The sequence below is a fragment of the Entelurus aequoreus genome, linkage group LG07 (assembly GCF_033978785.1).
Source record: "Entelurus aequoreus isolate RoL-2023_Sb linkage group LG07, RoL_Eaeq_v1.1, whole genome shotgun sequence".
NCBI lineage: Eukaryota > Metazoa > Chordata > Actinopteri > Syngnathiformes > Syngnathidae > Entelurus > Entelurus aequoreus.
In genome coordinates, this window is record NC_084737.1 from 83,475,372 (window position 1) to 83,493,213 (window position 17,842).

At 39.0% G+C, this 17,842-nt stretch overlaps 2 protein-coding genes across 4 annotated transcripts in view; one reads left to right on the forward strand and one right to left on the reverse strand.

The window, feature by feature from the left end:
* The window catches only part of tmem106c (transmembrane protein 106C), an 11,851-nt gene extending 6,543 nt beyond the window's left edge, over positions 1 to 5,308 (forward strand). The window contains exons 4-8 of the mRNA XM_062054653.1: positions 1 to 86; positions 171 to 311; positions 393 to 442; positions 2,153 to 2,206; positions 4,506 to 5,308. The exon at positions 1 to 86 is cut by the window's left edge and continues 74 nt beyond it. Of these exons, the coding sequence (XP_061910637.1) occupies positions 1 to 86; positions 171 to 311; positions 393 to 442; positions 2,153 to 2,206; positions 4,506 to 4,683 (509 nt within the window). The 3' untranslated portion in view covers positions 4,684 to 5,308. The remainder of the gene's footprint in view (positions 87 to 170; positions 312 to 392; positions 443 to 2,152; positions 2,207 to 4,505) is intronic.
* A 54-nt stretch (positions 5,309 to 5,362) lies between these two features.
* tns2a (tensin 2a) overlaps positions 5,363 to 17,842 on the reverse strand; it is a 175,144-nt gene continuing 162,664 nt past the window's right edge. For 2 of the 3 annotated variants that reach the window (XM_062054650.1, XM_062054652.1), the window contains exons 21-28: positions 17,655 to 17,786; positions 17,466 to 17,561; positions 12,926 to 13,003; positions 12,758 to 12,835; positions 12,497 to 12,665; positions 8,452 to 8,520; positions 8,125 to 8,154; positions 5,363 to 7,908 (exon numbers count right to left, since the gene is read on the reverse strand). In XM_062054650.1, the coding sequence (XP_061910634.1) occupies positions 7,770 to 7,908; positions 8,125 to 8,154; positions 8,452 to 8,520; positions 12,497 to 12,665; positions 12,758 to 12,835; positions 12,926 to 13,003; positions 17,466 to 17,561; positions 17,655 to 17,786 (791 nt within the window). In that variant the 3' untranslated portion in view covers positions 5,363 to 7,769. The remainder of the gene's footprint in view (positions 7,909 to 8,124; positions 8,155 to 8,451; positions 8,521 to 12,496; positions 12,666 to 12,757; positions 12,836 to 12,925; positions 13,004 to 17,465; positions 17,562 to 17,654; positions 17,787 to 17,842) is intronic. The other variant, XM_062054651.1, reaches the window with a different exon arrangement.

Here is a 17,842-nt window from a genome sequence, read left to right on the forward strand (position 1 = left end):
GCTCAGTCGTGGTGCTGGATGACGGCATACGGGCAGTGACGGTTCACTTTGACCACGCCAACCACATGGTCCAAATGAACATGACAGTATGTGCTTCAGCCCCCTTTTTTTTGCTCCCGTGCGCCCCCCAACTGTTGTGATTTACTTTGACTGTCCCCCGCCCCCATCAGAGCACACTCAATTTCAGCAACCCCAACTTCTTCTCGGTGCGGGTGCAGAGCGTCAGCTGCCAGGTGCTCTACATGAAAAAGGTGATCGGGACGCAGCAGCTCAACAATGCCACCACCATCTTGCCACTCAGTCAGCGTCAGGTATGTCCCGCTCGTCACCGGAGACATTTTATTGTAGTGCCTGCGTGCTCGCTTGATTTACTGCTCCTCAATGTTGCACAGGTGAACTACACGGTCAGCGTGGAGATCGGCAGCAGTGCGCCGTACGTCTAGTAAGTGTCCAGTGGAGAACAAAAGTGCAGACAGATTCCACTGTTTTGCTTAAAAAGTTAGAAAGGTACTTTGATAAATCTAGTTACCGTATTTTCCGGACTGTAAGTTGCTACTTTTTTCCTACGCTTTGAACCCTGCGGCTTATAAAATGGTGCAGCTAATTAATGGATTTTTCTTCAATCCGTATTACATATAGATCGATCCAGAGGCTCACCAAACGACGTGTTCATATCGCTAAAGTTAAAATCGGTTATCGGTTTGTACCGATTGATTTTTACAGTATTTCCTTCCGTTTTAGTGCCTTGAACCGAAAGTATTGTCTTCTAATCGTCCATAGCGTTTCTACTCGTATGGTTTCTTAATTCATCAGTTTAAGCAACGTTTATAAGTTTTACAATATAACTAAAACAATTCATACTTGCTACACCGTCTCATGTGTGATGTCTGTAGGAGTGTTTTCATGCATATCCGTACATGCTATTGTAATGTAATCAAGCTAGCGTCATTAACATTAGCTAATATGCAAACATGTTTATGACTGTATTAGTATTATCAACTTACAATGGCATTCTTTTTGTATTGTTTCAGTTTCTCAAATTGCTTAGTAAATTCACCAAAACGTCACCGTGGCGTTTTGCTTAAAAAGTTAGAAAGGTACTTGGACAAATCTTGTTACCGTATTTTCCAGACTTCAAGTCGTTACTTTTTTCCTACGCTTTGAACCCTGCGGCTTATAAAACGGTGCAGCTAATGAATAGATTTTTCTTCAATCCATATTACATATAGATCGATCCAGAGGCTCACCAAACGACGTGTTCATATCTCTAAAGTAAAATTCGGTTATCGGTTTGTACCGATTGATTTTTACAACTTTGGTGTACAGTATTTCCTTCCATTTTAGTGCTTTGAACCGAAAGTATTGTCTTCTAATCATCCATAGTGTTTCTACTCTTATGGTTTCTTAATTCATCAGTCCAAGCAACGTTTATAAGTGTTACAATATAACTAAAACAATTCATACTTGCTACACCGTCTCATGTGTGATGTCTGTAGGAGTGTTTTCATACATGCTATTGTAATGTAATCAAGCCAGCGTCATTAACATTAGCTAATATGCAAACATGTTTATGACTGTATTAGTATTATTAACTTACAATTGCATTATTTTTGTAATGTTTCAGTTTCTCAAATTCCTCAGTAAATTCACCAAAACGTCACCGTGGCGTTATTGAGTCTGTTTAGCTGATTGGAGAGCTAGCTAGCGCAGCTAGTGGGTCCATGACGATGACTTCTGTTTTGTTTGATTATCCGTTTTGCTGCTGTTACAGGCACCGTTTGGAAACAATTAAGGTATGCAAATAAACATTTACAGAATCTTTCTGCGTAAATAACTCACTTCACAACGTATATATCTGCGGCTTATAGTCCGGTTAATATATGGAAAATATTTTTGTCTTCGAAAATTTTGTGGCCGCGGCCGCACTCTCCTGTCCGGAAAATACGGTAATTGCAACACGTAGCATATAATGTAATAGGCTCCTTTCTTCATTTGAGGAAAACCCATAAAAATGTTTTTGTAAGATTATTGAAAACCTAAATGTATAACAGTAATTTTGATTTGTAAGAACAAACACTAGAATTTGAACAGTACACAAAAGGGGAAGTGTCCCAACAAAAGTATATCAATGTGTTCTTTGTGTGTTTTTCAGTGCCTTCTGCACCATGCCCAGCATTAAGGTCCACAACATTCTTGTTTTTATGCAGTAAGTATCGCTTTAAATTCATCTTTTAAGATATCAATTTATCCAGATGTTACTACGACCACATGTAGAGTTCAATGGCTGACGCCAAAATGTTGATATCCATTCATTCATTAGCCCGTAACCCACTTTCACTTCCACAACTCTGCAGTACAACCTTAAAATGTCAAATACACAAGTTGTTTTTGTTTGGAATTAGGATACTTTTTCACCATCGGAAATAATCTGTTCCAGTGTTGTTATAAGTCATATTCTTAACTGTCGTACAAGTGTAAAAAGTAAAATAACATTATACAGCATTATTTACGGTATGCATACATTTTTTACTGTTTGATTGTAATTTTTGCCTGCTTTTAAGTGCTGTATGGCGACCTTGAGTGCTCTGAAAGGTGCCTTAGAAAACATGTAAACAATACATTTGTGTACTAACCCTTAAATTTTGTAAAACTGTTTTATTGCCGACTTGGCAACGGAGACTGAGGCTATATTCACACTGCAGGGTAGGATGTCCATTTTGGATTATTTTTTGTCAAACCCCATTTTTTTTAATGTAATCTTTCACATTACAAAAAATGCGATATGTAGTGTGAACCCAATCTGACCCACCTGCAGACATGACGTCATGATGTTGCATGTGCTGCAGTGTTTACAGAATTCTGGTGGTTCTCAGTCCTGGTGCATTTGTGACAATTTCAAGGATTTCGTCCAATAAAAGTCCACATTTATTTTCTGAACCAAATTATCGCATGTAGATAACAAAGTAAGAAGGAAGAGGGCAAGCATTTTTGGTGTCGCAGTTTGTGGGACATTTGCTTCGGTGTCTGCTCCGAAAAGCGTGTGGGCGAGCAGTCGCCGGAGACAGGAATAGTGGAACATTCACGTGAAAAACACATTTTCGCCTGTTTTCTGATCATTAGTCAACTATTTATTTTGCAACCTTCTATTTTGGCAAACAATTATGAAGCTTTTCAGTATTTGATGATGAATGTTCAAAATGCAGTTGCATTTGATACATCCATCCATCCATAATAATAATAGATTGTATTTGTAAAAAGCACTTTGCGTTGAGAAACAACCTCAAAGTGCCACAGTGTTAAAAAAAAAAAAAAAAAAAGTAATAATAATAAAAGATAATAAAAAATAAATACAATATAAAACTAGAAACAGCCCAATAGCTAGAACCAGCATGCATATCTATAAAAATCTATAAAAAGTTTTTTTTTAAAGAAGATTGGTTTTTAAGCCTTTTTTAAAAGCATCCACAGTCTGGGGTGCCCTCAGGTGGTCAGGGAGAGCGTTCCACAGACTGGGAGCAGCGGAGCAGAAAGCCCGATCTCCCATAGTTCGTAGCTTTGTCCTTGGAGGTTGGAGGAGGTTAGCCTGTTTGGAGCGGAGGTGTCGTGTGGAGGATTTGGGGGTGAGCAGTTCTTTAAGGTAGACGGGGACATTTCCATGGAGGCACTGGTGAGTTAGTGAGGAGAATTTGAATTCAATCCTGAGTGGAACAGGAAGCGAGTGAAGGGATTTGAGAGTTTGTGTGATGTGGTCATATTTCCGCACTCTCATCAGGATCCTAGCAGCACATATTTTGTATGTACTGCAGCTTCTGAATGTTCTTGCTGGGGATTTTCTACCACTTGTCCCTTTCGGGGTGGCGGGGGGTGCTGGAGCCTACCTCAGCTGCATTCGGGCATATCTGATTTATATCCACATACAAAAGAGGCCTGGGTCGGATTTGAGCATTTCTGTTCACATCGACATGAAAAAAACCCGATACAGGCACATATGGCCAACACATTTGGAATTGACCTGCAGTGTGAAACAAGGCCTTTGACGCGTTTTCCACTTTCCTGAGTTACATCGGGCTCCTTTTTCCAGTCAGCACATTTTTCCTCATTATAATCACTGCTATTACTCAAAAGAGCCAAGTAAAAAAGCAAAATATGGTTGTGGGGTTAATTCTTAACATTCTTGCCAGTTAATCCTGATGTGTACATATTTTTGGTGAAAATGTGGGTTGAATTTCACATTTCAGTGACTAAGAGGTATTTATATTGCTTTTTTAATCCACTTTTTCAATGTGGGTCTGTGTCACAGCTGCCTCTCTCTACATCACTGGTGTGTGACAGAAAGAAAAGCTCAGGCTCGCTTGTGGGGGAGTCAGTTTGCATCTATAAACTATAAAACCAGACCTGTCTTTTTCAGATTATTTTGTAGGAGAAATATAGTGTCAAAACTTTATTTATTAGTATTGGGGAAGCCAGTTTCCCTGTGTCAATGCTGTGCCTTGTCTGTTTTGCAGAACCTCAGTAAAAACCTCACACATGGTGCGAACGTCCCAGAATAACCTGGAAGCGTATCGCTACATCGACTGCGGCTCCAACACCACGCACCACCTCGCCATGCAGCAGTACTGGGATTCCTTCTCAGCCCGCAGCCACCTTCAGCTGCACAATCAAAAGGGGATGAAGCATCAATGATCTTTTCTTTGAATACAGCAGCTTCCAAAGAAAGGTCAGCTTTTGAATCTTATGATCGCTTCTGTTTTTTTTAAAGATTCAATTCTCAACCTCTGACAAAGTTGTGGAAACATAAAATGGGTTAAAGATAAGCTCTAAAAGGGAATTGGTTTTGAGGGATTTAAATTAACACTGCCCAGATGCCAATATTATATTGAGCATCCAGGACTGCAACTTGAGTATTTTCTTGAAAAAGAGACTAAAGTGCCTTGTCATAAACTACTGTTATTTAAGTGAATGAAAAGCAATTCTAGCAGACAATGCTTGTTTTTTGAAACTGCTTTAAACATCTAACAAGCATTTTATGATCTGATCAAGTGAAGCTACCCTGCTGCCTCATAAGTGCGTCACTGTATTTGGATTGTGTCTTCAAGCTATTAACAAAGTCTTGCATGTCTTGCTGTGTGAGGTTTATCAAGAAACGCACAACCTCAAAGTATCCGTTTAGATTTGTAGGTGTTTGTGGGGGTTTTAAGGGAGATTATTTTTTTTTGTACAAAAACTTTTTTTTGACTGATGGATTTTAACAGATTAAAAAAAAAAAATCATTTTGTGTTATTTCTTCCAAAGAAACATTAAAGGAACTGTAAATAAACTTTCTTGTTAAAAAAAAAAAAAGAAGCCATGAATGACAAGCATGTAAGGTACCACATCATTATCACTTTATTCTATTCTTCCTTATTTTTTTGCATACAAAATAGCAGAATATCAGTTTTGAACTTTTTACTGTATGTCTCATACATGGTCCTATAGCTGCTTGTGGAAATATATTACTACATAATATAGAGATCAACACAGAGGCAAATACAAAGACCACAATATATTATTGCTGTAATAAACGTAGTGTGTTTTCTCACTAAAATAAATGCATTGCAGAGATACAAGGAGGCATTAAGTACAAAAATATAGCTGGATAAAAAGCGTATTAATTCATAAAAAGAGTGCTTCATCTTTGGTTAAGTACATTTTTTGGCCACCGTGTGACTTGCACACACAAGCGTGTGGAAAAAGTCACTAAAAGAACTGTACAATAACACTGTACGCCTTTCCTCATGTTGCCTTATCTCCCTCACATCAGTTTCACTTACATTCCTTTTAATTAAGAGCGACACTCCAAGTCCATAAAATACTTTCAAAGCACCTCCTGCACACACACTTTGTTAAAAGAATGTAACATGCGCTCACTAGACTCCGTTTGTTGTCATGAAGTGAGTGGGGAGATAAACAGGATTGTCATTAGAGCTTTGACATAAGTAGAGTCTGTGGTGGAAACACACTTCCTGCATGTGCGCTGAGAAAGGAACAACTAGATATATAACAGGTCTTTGGTCTCGTTTACTGTCGGTTATGATGCGTTAATATAGTTTGTGATGCTACAAATGCACTAACCAAGCTGGTTATGATCATCCCTGGCAAGTGGTACCACAAAGCTGCTTCACTTCCATCTGTGGGACTCTCCAAAGTGCAGAAAAATGAGAGATGAGGAGAAAGTGGGACAATTTAGCAAAATGATCCAATTGAAAATGTTATAGTTGTCACATATTTTACAGTTTAACATTTATATTATTTCCCACAGGAAATTGTGGAATTGCAAATAGTCAAAATGTCCTTAAGAAAGCACTTTTATAAACAGAAAAGGCAGATTTGTTTTGTTTGAATGTAAAAAAAAACAAACATCAGGATTTAAAAGCGATACTTGACTCTTATCTTAAACTCACATATTGTATGTCACTTTTGATAACATTCCCGACTGTCAGACAAGTGTAAAAAGAAGTTAACCATATTCCGATAAGTAAAAACTAATAACAAAACATTAGGGGTGTAACGGTACACAAAAATTTCGGTTCGGTACGTACCTCGGTTTAGAGGTCACGGTTCGGTTCATTTTCGGTACAGTAAGAAAACAACAAAATATACATTTTTGGATTATTTATTTACCAAATTTGCAAAATCTTGCACCAAAAATATTTTTCTTAGTGGAATATTTGATGTGAAGTAATGGGAACCTTGGATAGGTCAATAATTCATAATAACATTGATTTTGATTCAATTTTATGTTTTGAGCAATGACAGTTTGAAAGAAAAAAAAACTGCTTTGTTTTATTAGTCAACATTGAAACTTTTTCTAAATTACATTTGACCTTTAAGCTTTTTTTATTTCACTTTTGTTATGTTTTTGTTTATTTTAATAGTATTTTTTAGAATGTGCCGTGGGCCTTTAAAACATTAGCTGTGGGCACACTTTTGACACCCCTGCTATAGATAATAAAAAATTAAATGTGATAAATCTATGGATAAAAAGCAGAGCCTGGCGACGCATGCGCGTTTATCATAACTCTCTCTCTCGCTCTCTCTGTCTCTGCCCCTCCCTCACCAATGCTGCTGCGCGCACAATTTGTTTTGTTTTTAACCCCTTCTTAACCCTGAACGTACATTTAAATACACGCACCCCTAACTCAAAATGCCGGACATTTGAGGCATTTAAGAAACTCCGCCCTGACAGCTCCGCAAAAGAGGACATGTCCGGTGAAAAGAGGACGTATGGTCAGTCTATCGTAGCCCGTTAGCTGCTAGCATGCCGTGTGTTGTGCCTCGGTGTGCATTGTTTACACAACGTGCGTTACGCTACTTAATATGTCCGTGTGGAAACTCGTTCGGTACACCTCCGAACCGAACCGGAACCCCGTACCGAAACGGTTCAATACAAATACATGTACCGGTACACCCCTACAAAACATACCTTCCTTTGTATATTAGTCTTCTTTTCTTGAGCTTTCAAGTGCTTTTGTGAAATTTAAAGATAGATTTAGAGGTGCACGCTCTATCCTGTGGCCAAGTATTGTAGGACTAAACTCGTATTATTGACTTGATCCTTTGAACTCAATCTGCCACTACAGCAGCAGGTTATCATCTCCATGCTCAGTGTTTCCATGGCGACGTAATAAGAGAAGCAGCTTTGTGATAGAGGCCCAGCAGACGATGACGTGGATTGTTTAAAGATGTAACGATCCTACTTTTGGGTCTTGAAAACGGTCCCATGAGCTGATCTACCGGCGCTGCGACAACATGACCTTGTTGATGAAGTTGACGATGGCCGCGGCCGGTTGTTCGGGGTCCAGCTCGGCAAACAGGTGACACACGTTCTCCGCCATGCTGCCCGGCTTCTTGGCCACGAAACCAAAAACTCTTGAGCGAGGATGGGAGATAGGGAAGAATGTTAGCACGAAGATTAACACTATTTTACATTATTATTTCTACTAATGAATATTTTTGCCAGGCATACAGTCTTGATGCCATGCAACTGCTATTGAGACACACGTGTGCATCATTATAGCTCATTTCTATTATTACTATTATCTACCACATGCGTCGTCATACCAGTCAACAAACAACAGCACTTACTTAACAGTGGTGTTGTCTGTGTTAGTCCACCTATTCAAACGAGAAAGAAAGAGCAGGCTCAGGCAGCTGCAGCCAGCATGCTCACTCACACACACACACACACACACACACACACACACACACACACACACACACACACACACACACACACACACACACACACACACACACACACACACACACACTCCTGATCGTGCAGCTCATAAATGGAACATACACAAGCAGCCATGCCAGGATCACAGCAACAGATGCAGCCATGTGATCCAGGGTGCTGAGTTTAGGTTAGTTAAAGTTTCAACAATGTTTAGGGTGGTCTACTGTCTGTACCTCCTGTCCTTGGGGTCGAGGCTGCTGAAGGTTACACTGATCACTGGGTAATGTCTGCGGAAGAAGACCCTAGAAGAAGACGTGTGACAGCAATGTGCGTTAGACCTGGGGACAGGGCTAATCAACTCACATGATCAAAGTAAGTATAATAATATACAGGGATTGATTGATTGATTGATTGACTTTATTAGTAGGTTGCACAGTGAAGTACATATTCTGTACAATTGACCACTAAATGGTAACACCCGAATAAGTTTTTCAACTTGTTTAAGTCGGGGTCCACTTAAATTGATTCATGATACAGATATATACTATCATATATACTATCATCATAATACAGTCATCACACAAGATAATCACATTGAATTATTTACATTATTTACAATCAGGGGTGTGGAGAGGGGGGGGGGTGGGGATATGGACATCAAGTAGTGGACATAGAGAGAGAGAGAGAGAGAGACAGAGAGAGAGAGAGATCAGAAGGCATAATAAAAAGTATCTGCATTTGATTGTTTACATTTGATTATTAGCAATCCGGGGAGGGTGTTAGTTTAGGGTTGTAGCTGCCTGGAGGTGAACTTTTATTGCGGTTTTGAAGGAGGATAGAGATGCCCTTTCTTTTATACCTGTTGGGAGCGCATTCCACATTGATGTGGCATAGAAAGAGAATGAGTTAAGACCTTTGTTAGTTCGGAATCTGGGTTTAACGTGGTTAGTGGAGCACCCCCTGGTGTTGTGGTTATGACGGTCATTTACGTTAAGGAAGTAGTTTGACATGTACTTCGGTATCAGGGAGGTGTAGCGGATTTTATAGACTAGGCTCAGTGCAAGTTGTTTAACTCTGTCCTCCACCTTGAGCCAGCCCACTTTGGAGAAGTGGGTAGGAGTGAGGTGGGATCTGGGGTGGAGGTCTAGAAGTAATTGATTGATTGCGAACCCCTCTATTTGTGAACTTTCAGATCGAGCCAAATATACCTCCATGTGCGAACCATGTCTCTGTGTAGGAACGCTCCATTCAGTCATTCATTTTACATGCCTGCCAGGCAAAACTCAGGGCTCCATCATTGTACCAGAGGCGTGGCCTTGTCTGCCTTCCTAGTCACTTCTCAGCTTTTCAGTTTGTGTACTAAGGCTGGGCCATTATATGATCGTGATCGCGATTAATTTTGAGTTCTATCACGGTGGTCAGCTGTTAGCAAAACTTTGAACACATTAGGTTCAAAGTTTTTACCCTTGAATGTGTTCAAAGGGTACAAACCTTCACTAAAATATTGACTTATGTCGAGGCTGGAACCCATTATTCATATTTACATTGTTTCTAATGGGGAACTCTGCTTCACTATATGAACTTTTCGCTGTACGAACCATGTTTAAGAACAAATTAAGTTCGTAAATCACAGTTCCACTCTATAATAAAAAAAATTAAATGTGTATAAATGCACAATAAATAATAATAGTGGTGCAAAAGTACAAGTAACCCTGGTGTTTTGGCCACTGTTTCTAGTTATGTTTTGGGGTTTTTTTTTGAAGTTTTTTCATTCTTCAGTAAACAAAGTATCAGTGGTGTACTAAATACTATTAAAAAAATAAAAAATTGAGGTAAGTTACTAAACAAATGCCTCTTTCCTCTTAATCCTTGACTGCTTGTATAAGTCAGTGCTTCTCACCAATAGTCACCAGCAGCAGTAGCCAACATTGCAAAAAAAAATATTTTAACTCAAATAGCTTGTGTTTAAAGAAAATACATTAGAGGAAAGGGTTCTTAACCTGTTTGACCTTAGGGCCCAACTTTTCCACTACAAAAATATTAACACTGAATTAATAATATTGTTACTCTTGATTTTGACCTTCTTCAATGATCAGAGTTTACAACCTTGTCAATTGATATGAAACAATGTGTTGATCACAAAGATTATTAGCAAGACTTAGCTCAGGCTGATTACAATAATAAATACCAATTCAATATACTGCCAAAGAAGGGACTCATGAAAACTGATAAAAAATAAATGTACATACAATTATGCATCGCTAAAATAATTTTAATTCTAACTAAATTATTAGGAATAATATGTTTCGTAAATAAACTGTGAATAAAATGTAAGTGCAAATGAAAATACAGCTTCACCACTTTAGTCATCATTTTTAGCGCTGAAGAAACTTTAGCTTTAGACTTCTCATATTTGTTTGAGATTGTTATACTGCCAGAAGTGGTGAAAAGTGTATTTCAACTGAGTTCCGCTACAGCTGAGAAACAGATGTTTTTGGCCCACGCTATGGTTAAGAAGCACTGCATTAAAGTGTTTTTGGAATTTGAGGTAGTGTGAAATGTGTTCCAACACACAAAAAAACATAATTATTTTTTCAGGAACACATTGTTTTTATCCAAAATCAAAAATTATTTGAACAAAAAGTGCCTGTAGAGGTTTTTTTTAGTACATAATATATATGAAGACTGGTATCAGAGTAAACAGTGCGATTTAAAAATAGAAACATGTAGAAATGTTGTTTTTCTTCTGATTAACATAGTAGGTACAGTAAGTTTATTCTCCCAGTCTGGAAACAGTCATTCATTCTGTGCCTGCGAGTCCCCAGTCAGGGCAGAATTTCCCCAAGCAAGACAACATGAGCTCCAGCAGTGAAATCCAATCTTTCGCTAGGTGCATTTGAATGAAGTTGCTGCTTCTTCCAAATGTTGTCTTTCAACTTTTATGCTAGTGCTGGCCATATTTTTTGAATATGTTTTATTCTTTTGGGCTCCACTTACAACAATGTGACGGAGAAGCACAACGGTGATTGGACATTATGTCGTGGGGGAGGGCCTTACACCACCCCGGACAATCCCGTTCAGACACATGCAAAGTATACTTTGGGATGGACAAAAATCCTAAAAACTAGAGATGTCCGATAATGGCTTTTTTGCCTATATCCGATATTCCGATATTGTCCAACTCTTAATTACCGATTCCGATATCAACCGATACCGATATATACAGTCGTGAAATTAACACATTATTATGCCTAATTTTGTTGTGATGCCCCGCTGGATGCATTAAACAATGTAACAAGGTTTTCCAAAATAAATCAACTCAAGTTATGGAAAAAAATGCCAACATGGCACTGCCATATTTATTATTGAAGTCACAAAGTGCATTCTTTTTTTTAACATGCCTCAAAACAGCAGCTTGGAATTTGGGACATTGAGGTGGGCGGGGTTGGGGGGGGGGCAAGGTTTTTGGGGTAGCGGTGGGTGTGTATTGTAGCGTACTGGAAGAGTTAGTGCTGCAAGGGGTTCTGGGTATTTGTTCTGTTGTGTTTATGTTGTGTTATGGTGCGGATGTTCTCCCGAAATGTGTTTGTCATTCTTGCTTGGTGTGGGTTCACAGTGTGGCGCATATTTGTAACAGTGTTAAAGTTGTTTATACGGTCACCGTCAGTGTGACCTGTATGGCTGTTGACCAAGTATGCCTTGTATTCACTTGTGTGTGTGAAAAGTCGTAGATTATTATGTGATTGGGACGGCACACAAAGGCAGTGCCTTTAAGGTGTAGTGGCGCTCTGTACTTCTCCCTGCGTCCGTGTTCCACTCCGTCAGTGTGACCTGTATGGCTGTTCACCAAGTATGCCTTGTATTCACTTGTGTGTGTGAAAAGTCGTAGATTATTATGTGATTGGAACGGCACACAAAGGCAGTGCCTTTAAGGTGTAGTGGCGCTCTGTACTTCTCCCTACGTCCGTGTACCACTCCGTACAGCGGCGTTTTAAAAAGTCATACATTTTCCTTTTTGAAACCCATACCGACAATTTCCGATATTACATTTTAAAGCATTTATCGGCCGATAATATCGGCAGTCCGATGTTATCGGACATCTCTATTAAAAACCTTACATTTCGGCATGAATATTACTCCTCAAAATATTGTCTTTGTTTATATTTCTTGGGAAGAATTGCAAATCGTACACTAAGTACTCCAAGTTGTTAGTTTTACATGTAATGACTGCCAAAACCGAATAATATGTACGATCTATTTAAAGGTGATATTTGGTACCTGCGCTGGCTGTCCGTCAGCGTGATGCCCTGCGACGTCACCTTGAACTGGACTACGGTGGCGCCGGGACGAGGGCTGCGGCCCAGTGTCGCATCTGTTGCCTTGGCGATGGCCTGAGGGCCGGTCAGAGACTCCGTTTCCACAGAGTTCAGGTAGAGGACGTTGCAGGCTGAGGATTAACGATGAGTCGGTCAACTGAACAACGAGACGGCATCCCTCTCCCCTGTAATCACACTTCTAGAGCATACAGAGTGCACTCACCTGCTCCTTGCTTGAGGAGGTCAGCGGCGGTGCTGATGTTGCTCACTGGCTGAAGCTCCTGCACGTCTCCTATCAGATCTGACAACATGGAGACCACCATGACTTGATGTCAGAACAAGGTGCATACACCGTAACGATTCACAAGTTAGACTTTTAAAGCCTGCTGACCTTTTTCGAGGATCTTCAGTGCACAGGGCAAAGAGATGGGTGTGATGGAGTGCTGGTAGACTAATGCAGACAGACTCCCTACAAATGCACATAAACAATCATGTCACATGCTAGTTGTACACTGCAAAAAGTTAGTGTTTAAAAACAAGAAGAAAAAATAAAAAAATTAGGGGTATTTTATTTGAACTAAGCAAAATTATCTGCCAATAGAACAAGAAAATTCGGCTTGTCAAGACTTTCCGAAACAAGTAAAATTAGCTAACCTCAATGAACCCAAAAATACCTTAAAATAAGTATATTCTCACTACCGTATTTTTCGCAGTATAAGTCGCACCTGCCGAAAATACATAATAAGGAAGGAAAAAAACATATAAGTCGCACTGGAGTATAAGTCGCATTTTTGGGGGAAATTTATTTGATAAACCCAACACCAAGAATAGACATTTGAAAGGCAATTTAAAATTAAAGCTGCAAGCAGTGTTGGACGGGTCCGCCTTTTGGCAGGTGCTAGTCCTAGGTGTCCCAATACTTTTGTCCAGTGGTAGTCCTGAGTGAGACCTACATAGAGGTTTTTGTTTCGTGTCTCTACGATATTCGTACTGGGAGTTAGAGGAAGTTGTGTCTGAGTTCACATTGTCATTATAGGGTATTGTGTGTAGAATTTTGAGGACAAAAAAGAAGAAATTGCATTTTCCGTTGTCATTTTTGGCACCGGAGCAGCATCAGTGCTGCGGGTCTTTGAAGGCTTGTAAAATCAAAACGGTAGCACGTATTAAAATTCTTTCTTCAACTTTTAATCAGAAGGGTTCAATCTCTCTCCTGTAGCAGTTTGAAGCCGAAACGACAAACGCGCTCAGAGGAGATAACGTTTGATGTTTGGTGACCGGTTGTAACAAAAATTTTGTTTTGAAGGAGGAATAGCAAACTTCCTGTTGATTTTCGCTGAAGGATGTCAATCTATGAAATGTAGGTCTAGACGAGACCTACATAGAGGTATTTGTTTCATGTCTCTAAGACGTTCCTACCGGAAGTTATAAGCAGTTTTGTCCGAGTTTTCCTCTAAAAAGCAGTTTTTTCTCTGTTGTATTTAAAAATTGCTCTAGAGCACAATTTTGAGTTTCGGGGTTCGGTTATTTTTTGAGATCGCAATTTCTACCAGTCCCGATGTGTGTGAGAAGTTTGGTGAGTTTTGAAGTATTTTAAGGGGGTCAAATTACAGCTCAAAGAGGCAAAAACGAGTTTTTTTAGTACAATTTTGTCTTGAAGGGGAAATTGCCAACTTCCTGTTGGTTTTTGCCCGAGGATGTAAAATTATGAAATGTAGGTCTAAGTCGGACCTACATAGAGGATTTTGTTTCATGTCTCTACGACCTTCCTAGTGGGAGTTACAGGCAGTTTGTTTTTATTTTTTCCTAGGGGGCGCTAGAGCGCAATTTTGATTTTTGGGGTGTGGTATTTTTATTAACTTGCAATAATAATAAACATTAGAAATTCAATAGGGTCCTTTCGTCCCATTGCAAAAGGACTCCCTTTGGGATTCCTTTTGAAATGGTCCTGTGCGGACCCTAATAAATAAAGAATAGTGAACAACAGGCTGAATAAGTGTACGTTAAATGTCAAATATCACCCTTATTTGAGATATTTAATCTTACTTAGATTTCAGTTTTTGCAGTGTAGCTTAGATGTTTATACCTAAATCGTAAAGAGGTAATTTGACAATCTTTGGGAAAAAAAGTATTTCCCTACTTTAGAAACTCAAGTTTAAATTTTTTTTAATCATAATTTGGAGTACAGGTGAAAAGTTGAAAAGGAACACAAAGCTTTCTTTGACCACATGGTCTTTAGTTGACAAGTAAATGACACAACACAGCCGCAATAGAACTAATGTTAGAATAGAAATAGAAAGCAAAAACAATACGACAAATGGGATCTGAGCCGAGGATGTCGTCGTGGCTTGTGCAGCCCTTTGAGACACTTGTGATTAAGGGCTATATAAATCAACTTTGATTGATTGATTGAACTAACACGTGGGAGTTTTGCACCAACAGCTGACTAGCGACATTTTCTAAGGGCATGCAGAGTTATGTAGTTTGTAAAAAAAACAAAACAAACAATACCAGGAGGTTGCCTACAGCCACACCCGTGTATGCAGATTTAATTACAGTCACACTTAAAAGTTTGCGGCTTCACCCTATCGCGGATCGTAGTTTTTTAAGCATATTCGACCTATTTTTTTTGCATAAATTAAGTACTTTAACGCAAAAAATTGACCGAACATGATACAAATATCAACACTATTGTACCGGTAGTATTAGCCGCTCGATGGAAGAAAAACAATCAAAGCAAACTGTTTAGTAACATGGCCGCTGATTGACTTTACGAGTATAAATGTGACGATGTGGGTGTTACTACGCTGTTAAAAACCTATTTAAAGTTGTTTTTCATTTGGGATGTGAATCTTACAACTCACGATTCTATTCCGATTCTTGGAGTGACGATTTGATTCCTATTAGATTCACAACGATTCTCGCAGTTTATTTGTGGGTATAAAAATTAAAGCTCCTCTTGGCTGCTGACGTACAACACGTACGAGCAGAGTAAGTACAGAGATAGCCGCAAAAACTATTTTTAGAAATTGATTGTCAATTTTTTATTATTATTATTAATATTTAATTTCTTCAAGAAACGATTAATCAATTTTGAATCGGAATACTTAAAAATTGCGTTTCGGATGTGATTTATCATCCAGCTACTTTTCTTGAGCAACCTTATTTCTTATGCTCTCGCTATGCAAATATTTGGTAGAAATGTATTCACCATGGTCGTGCCCAGAAACAACCGTGACAAACAAGTGATTACTTTACTGTCTTTACTTTTGTACACCACAGATGAACCTTTATTGGAGTATGGGTAGGGATGATGTTTGATAAGAAATTATCGAGTTCGAGTCTTATTATCGAATCCTCTTATCGAACCGATTCCTTATCGATTCTCTTATCGAGTCCAGATAGGTTGTTGTATATGGAAAAAAACACATTATTTGGTTTAACAAAAGCTCACTTTTATTATATAAGAAAACAATTTAATCTAATAAATAAATAAATATTGACTGTTACCCCCCTAAAAAAATAAAATAAAATAAATAAACATTGACTGTTGTTACCCAAAGTATATTAAGTGGGATTTTTCAGAAAAACAAAATATATACAGTAACACAAAAACAAGCTGTCTCTGTGATCACTATAGGTGTATAAATAATAATATAGTGTTAAATAAAATCAGTCCCTTGGGCACAAAACTGGAAATAATACAGCTCTCCAAAAAGTGCAATTCTGCTGCTATTTGACATAACTGTTTATGATGCTTTGACATTTTTGCACTTTACAGAAAGAAAGAAAATTCTATGAAGAGAAAAGTTGTTTGCAAATGTGGTTACAATGCTAAAAAATGAAAAGTTAAAGCTAAAAAATAAATACACTTTATTGAGTTAACATTATTTCTTTATAGGGGGAAAGATGTTATGAGCTAGGGAATATAACAACTACACTACCCAGCATGCAACGGGAGTTACGAGCATGCGCGGTAGCCCCGAAAAGTGTTGTTGCATGTCGTCACCTGTGAAAGTAAACGTCAAGAACTCAGCCAACACGCCTCGTCTGCATTATTTATAATTAGACAGACAACACATATACAGTGTGAAAAACAAAAGTTCAAAAAGGGAGATATGTTGTATATATATGTATGTGCTGCGGTGTTGTATATATATGTATGTGCTGCAGTGTTGTATATATATGTATGTGCTGCGGTGTTGTATATATATGTATGTGCTGCGGTGTTGTATATATATGTATGTGCTGCAGTGTTGTATATATATGTATGTGCTGCAGTGTTGTATATATATGTATGTGCTGCGGTGTTGTATATATATGTATGTGCTGCAGTGTTGTATATATATGTATGTGCTGCAGTGTTGTATATATATGTATGTGCTGCAGTGTTGTATATATATGTATGTGCTGCAGTGTTGTATATATATGTATGTGCTGCGGTTGCTTTAAGAAGGTTGCGCCAGCTGGCGTAAAGGAGGTGCGTTGCTAGCCTGGTTGCTATGTTTCCGGTGGGTAGTAAAAGTGTTCTTCATGAGTTTGTACCCTGCTCAAATCTCTCAGTAAAGTTATTCATTGGATTATACCTTTTGTTTTGAACTTTATTACCCCTTGGAGCGCTTTTTCCAGTCCATTGTTTTCCTGCTTTCGCTATCTGCGCCTAATGACTGAGCTACGTGACGTCATTTCTTGTGAATGTCACACGGAGCATTTCTGGTCGGGACGGGATTCCGAGGGATTCGAATGAAGAACCAACTCTTTTCTTTACTATAGTGGTCTCGATAACGGGTACCGGTTCTCAAAAAGGGATTCGAGTCCGAGGACTCGGTTCTTTTCTTATCGAACAACCGGGAAAACCGGTTTCGAGTATCATCCCTAAGTATGGGTGGCCATGGTAAATGTACTTGGAGACGGGATAATAATGTAAGGCTTACCAAAGTACGGCTCATTCTGACAACCTTTAATCTTCACTCCTCGAGGGCCCGTTTCAATGAGGAAGTGTCTCACCAAATGTTCCAGAGGGTCGCCCACTGTAGCGGCAGAGTAATACACTGAGATCTCTGCACAACTTTGAGATCAAAGAGCAAAGTAAGAACATAATCTGGTTCTGTTTTTTTTTTTACCTTTGCTGCTGTGGTTGTTGACGTTAGGAGGGGGCGTGGCCACCTTCAGTGCCAGGCCATAAGCCCCTTGGAAGGAATTACTATCCCGGATCAGGAAGGTTCCAGGGTCTCTTTCCTTCAAAGCAGCGATTGCTACGGTCAAACAAAAGCAAGGTGTTAGCGACTTGAGTGGTGGAACACACAGTAGC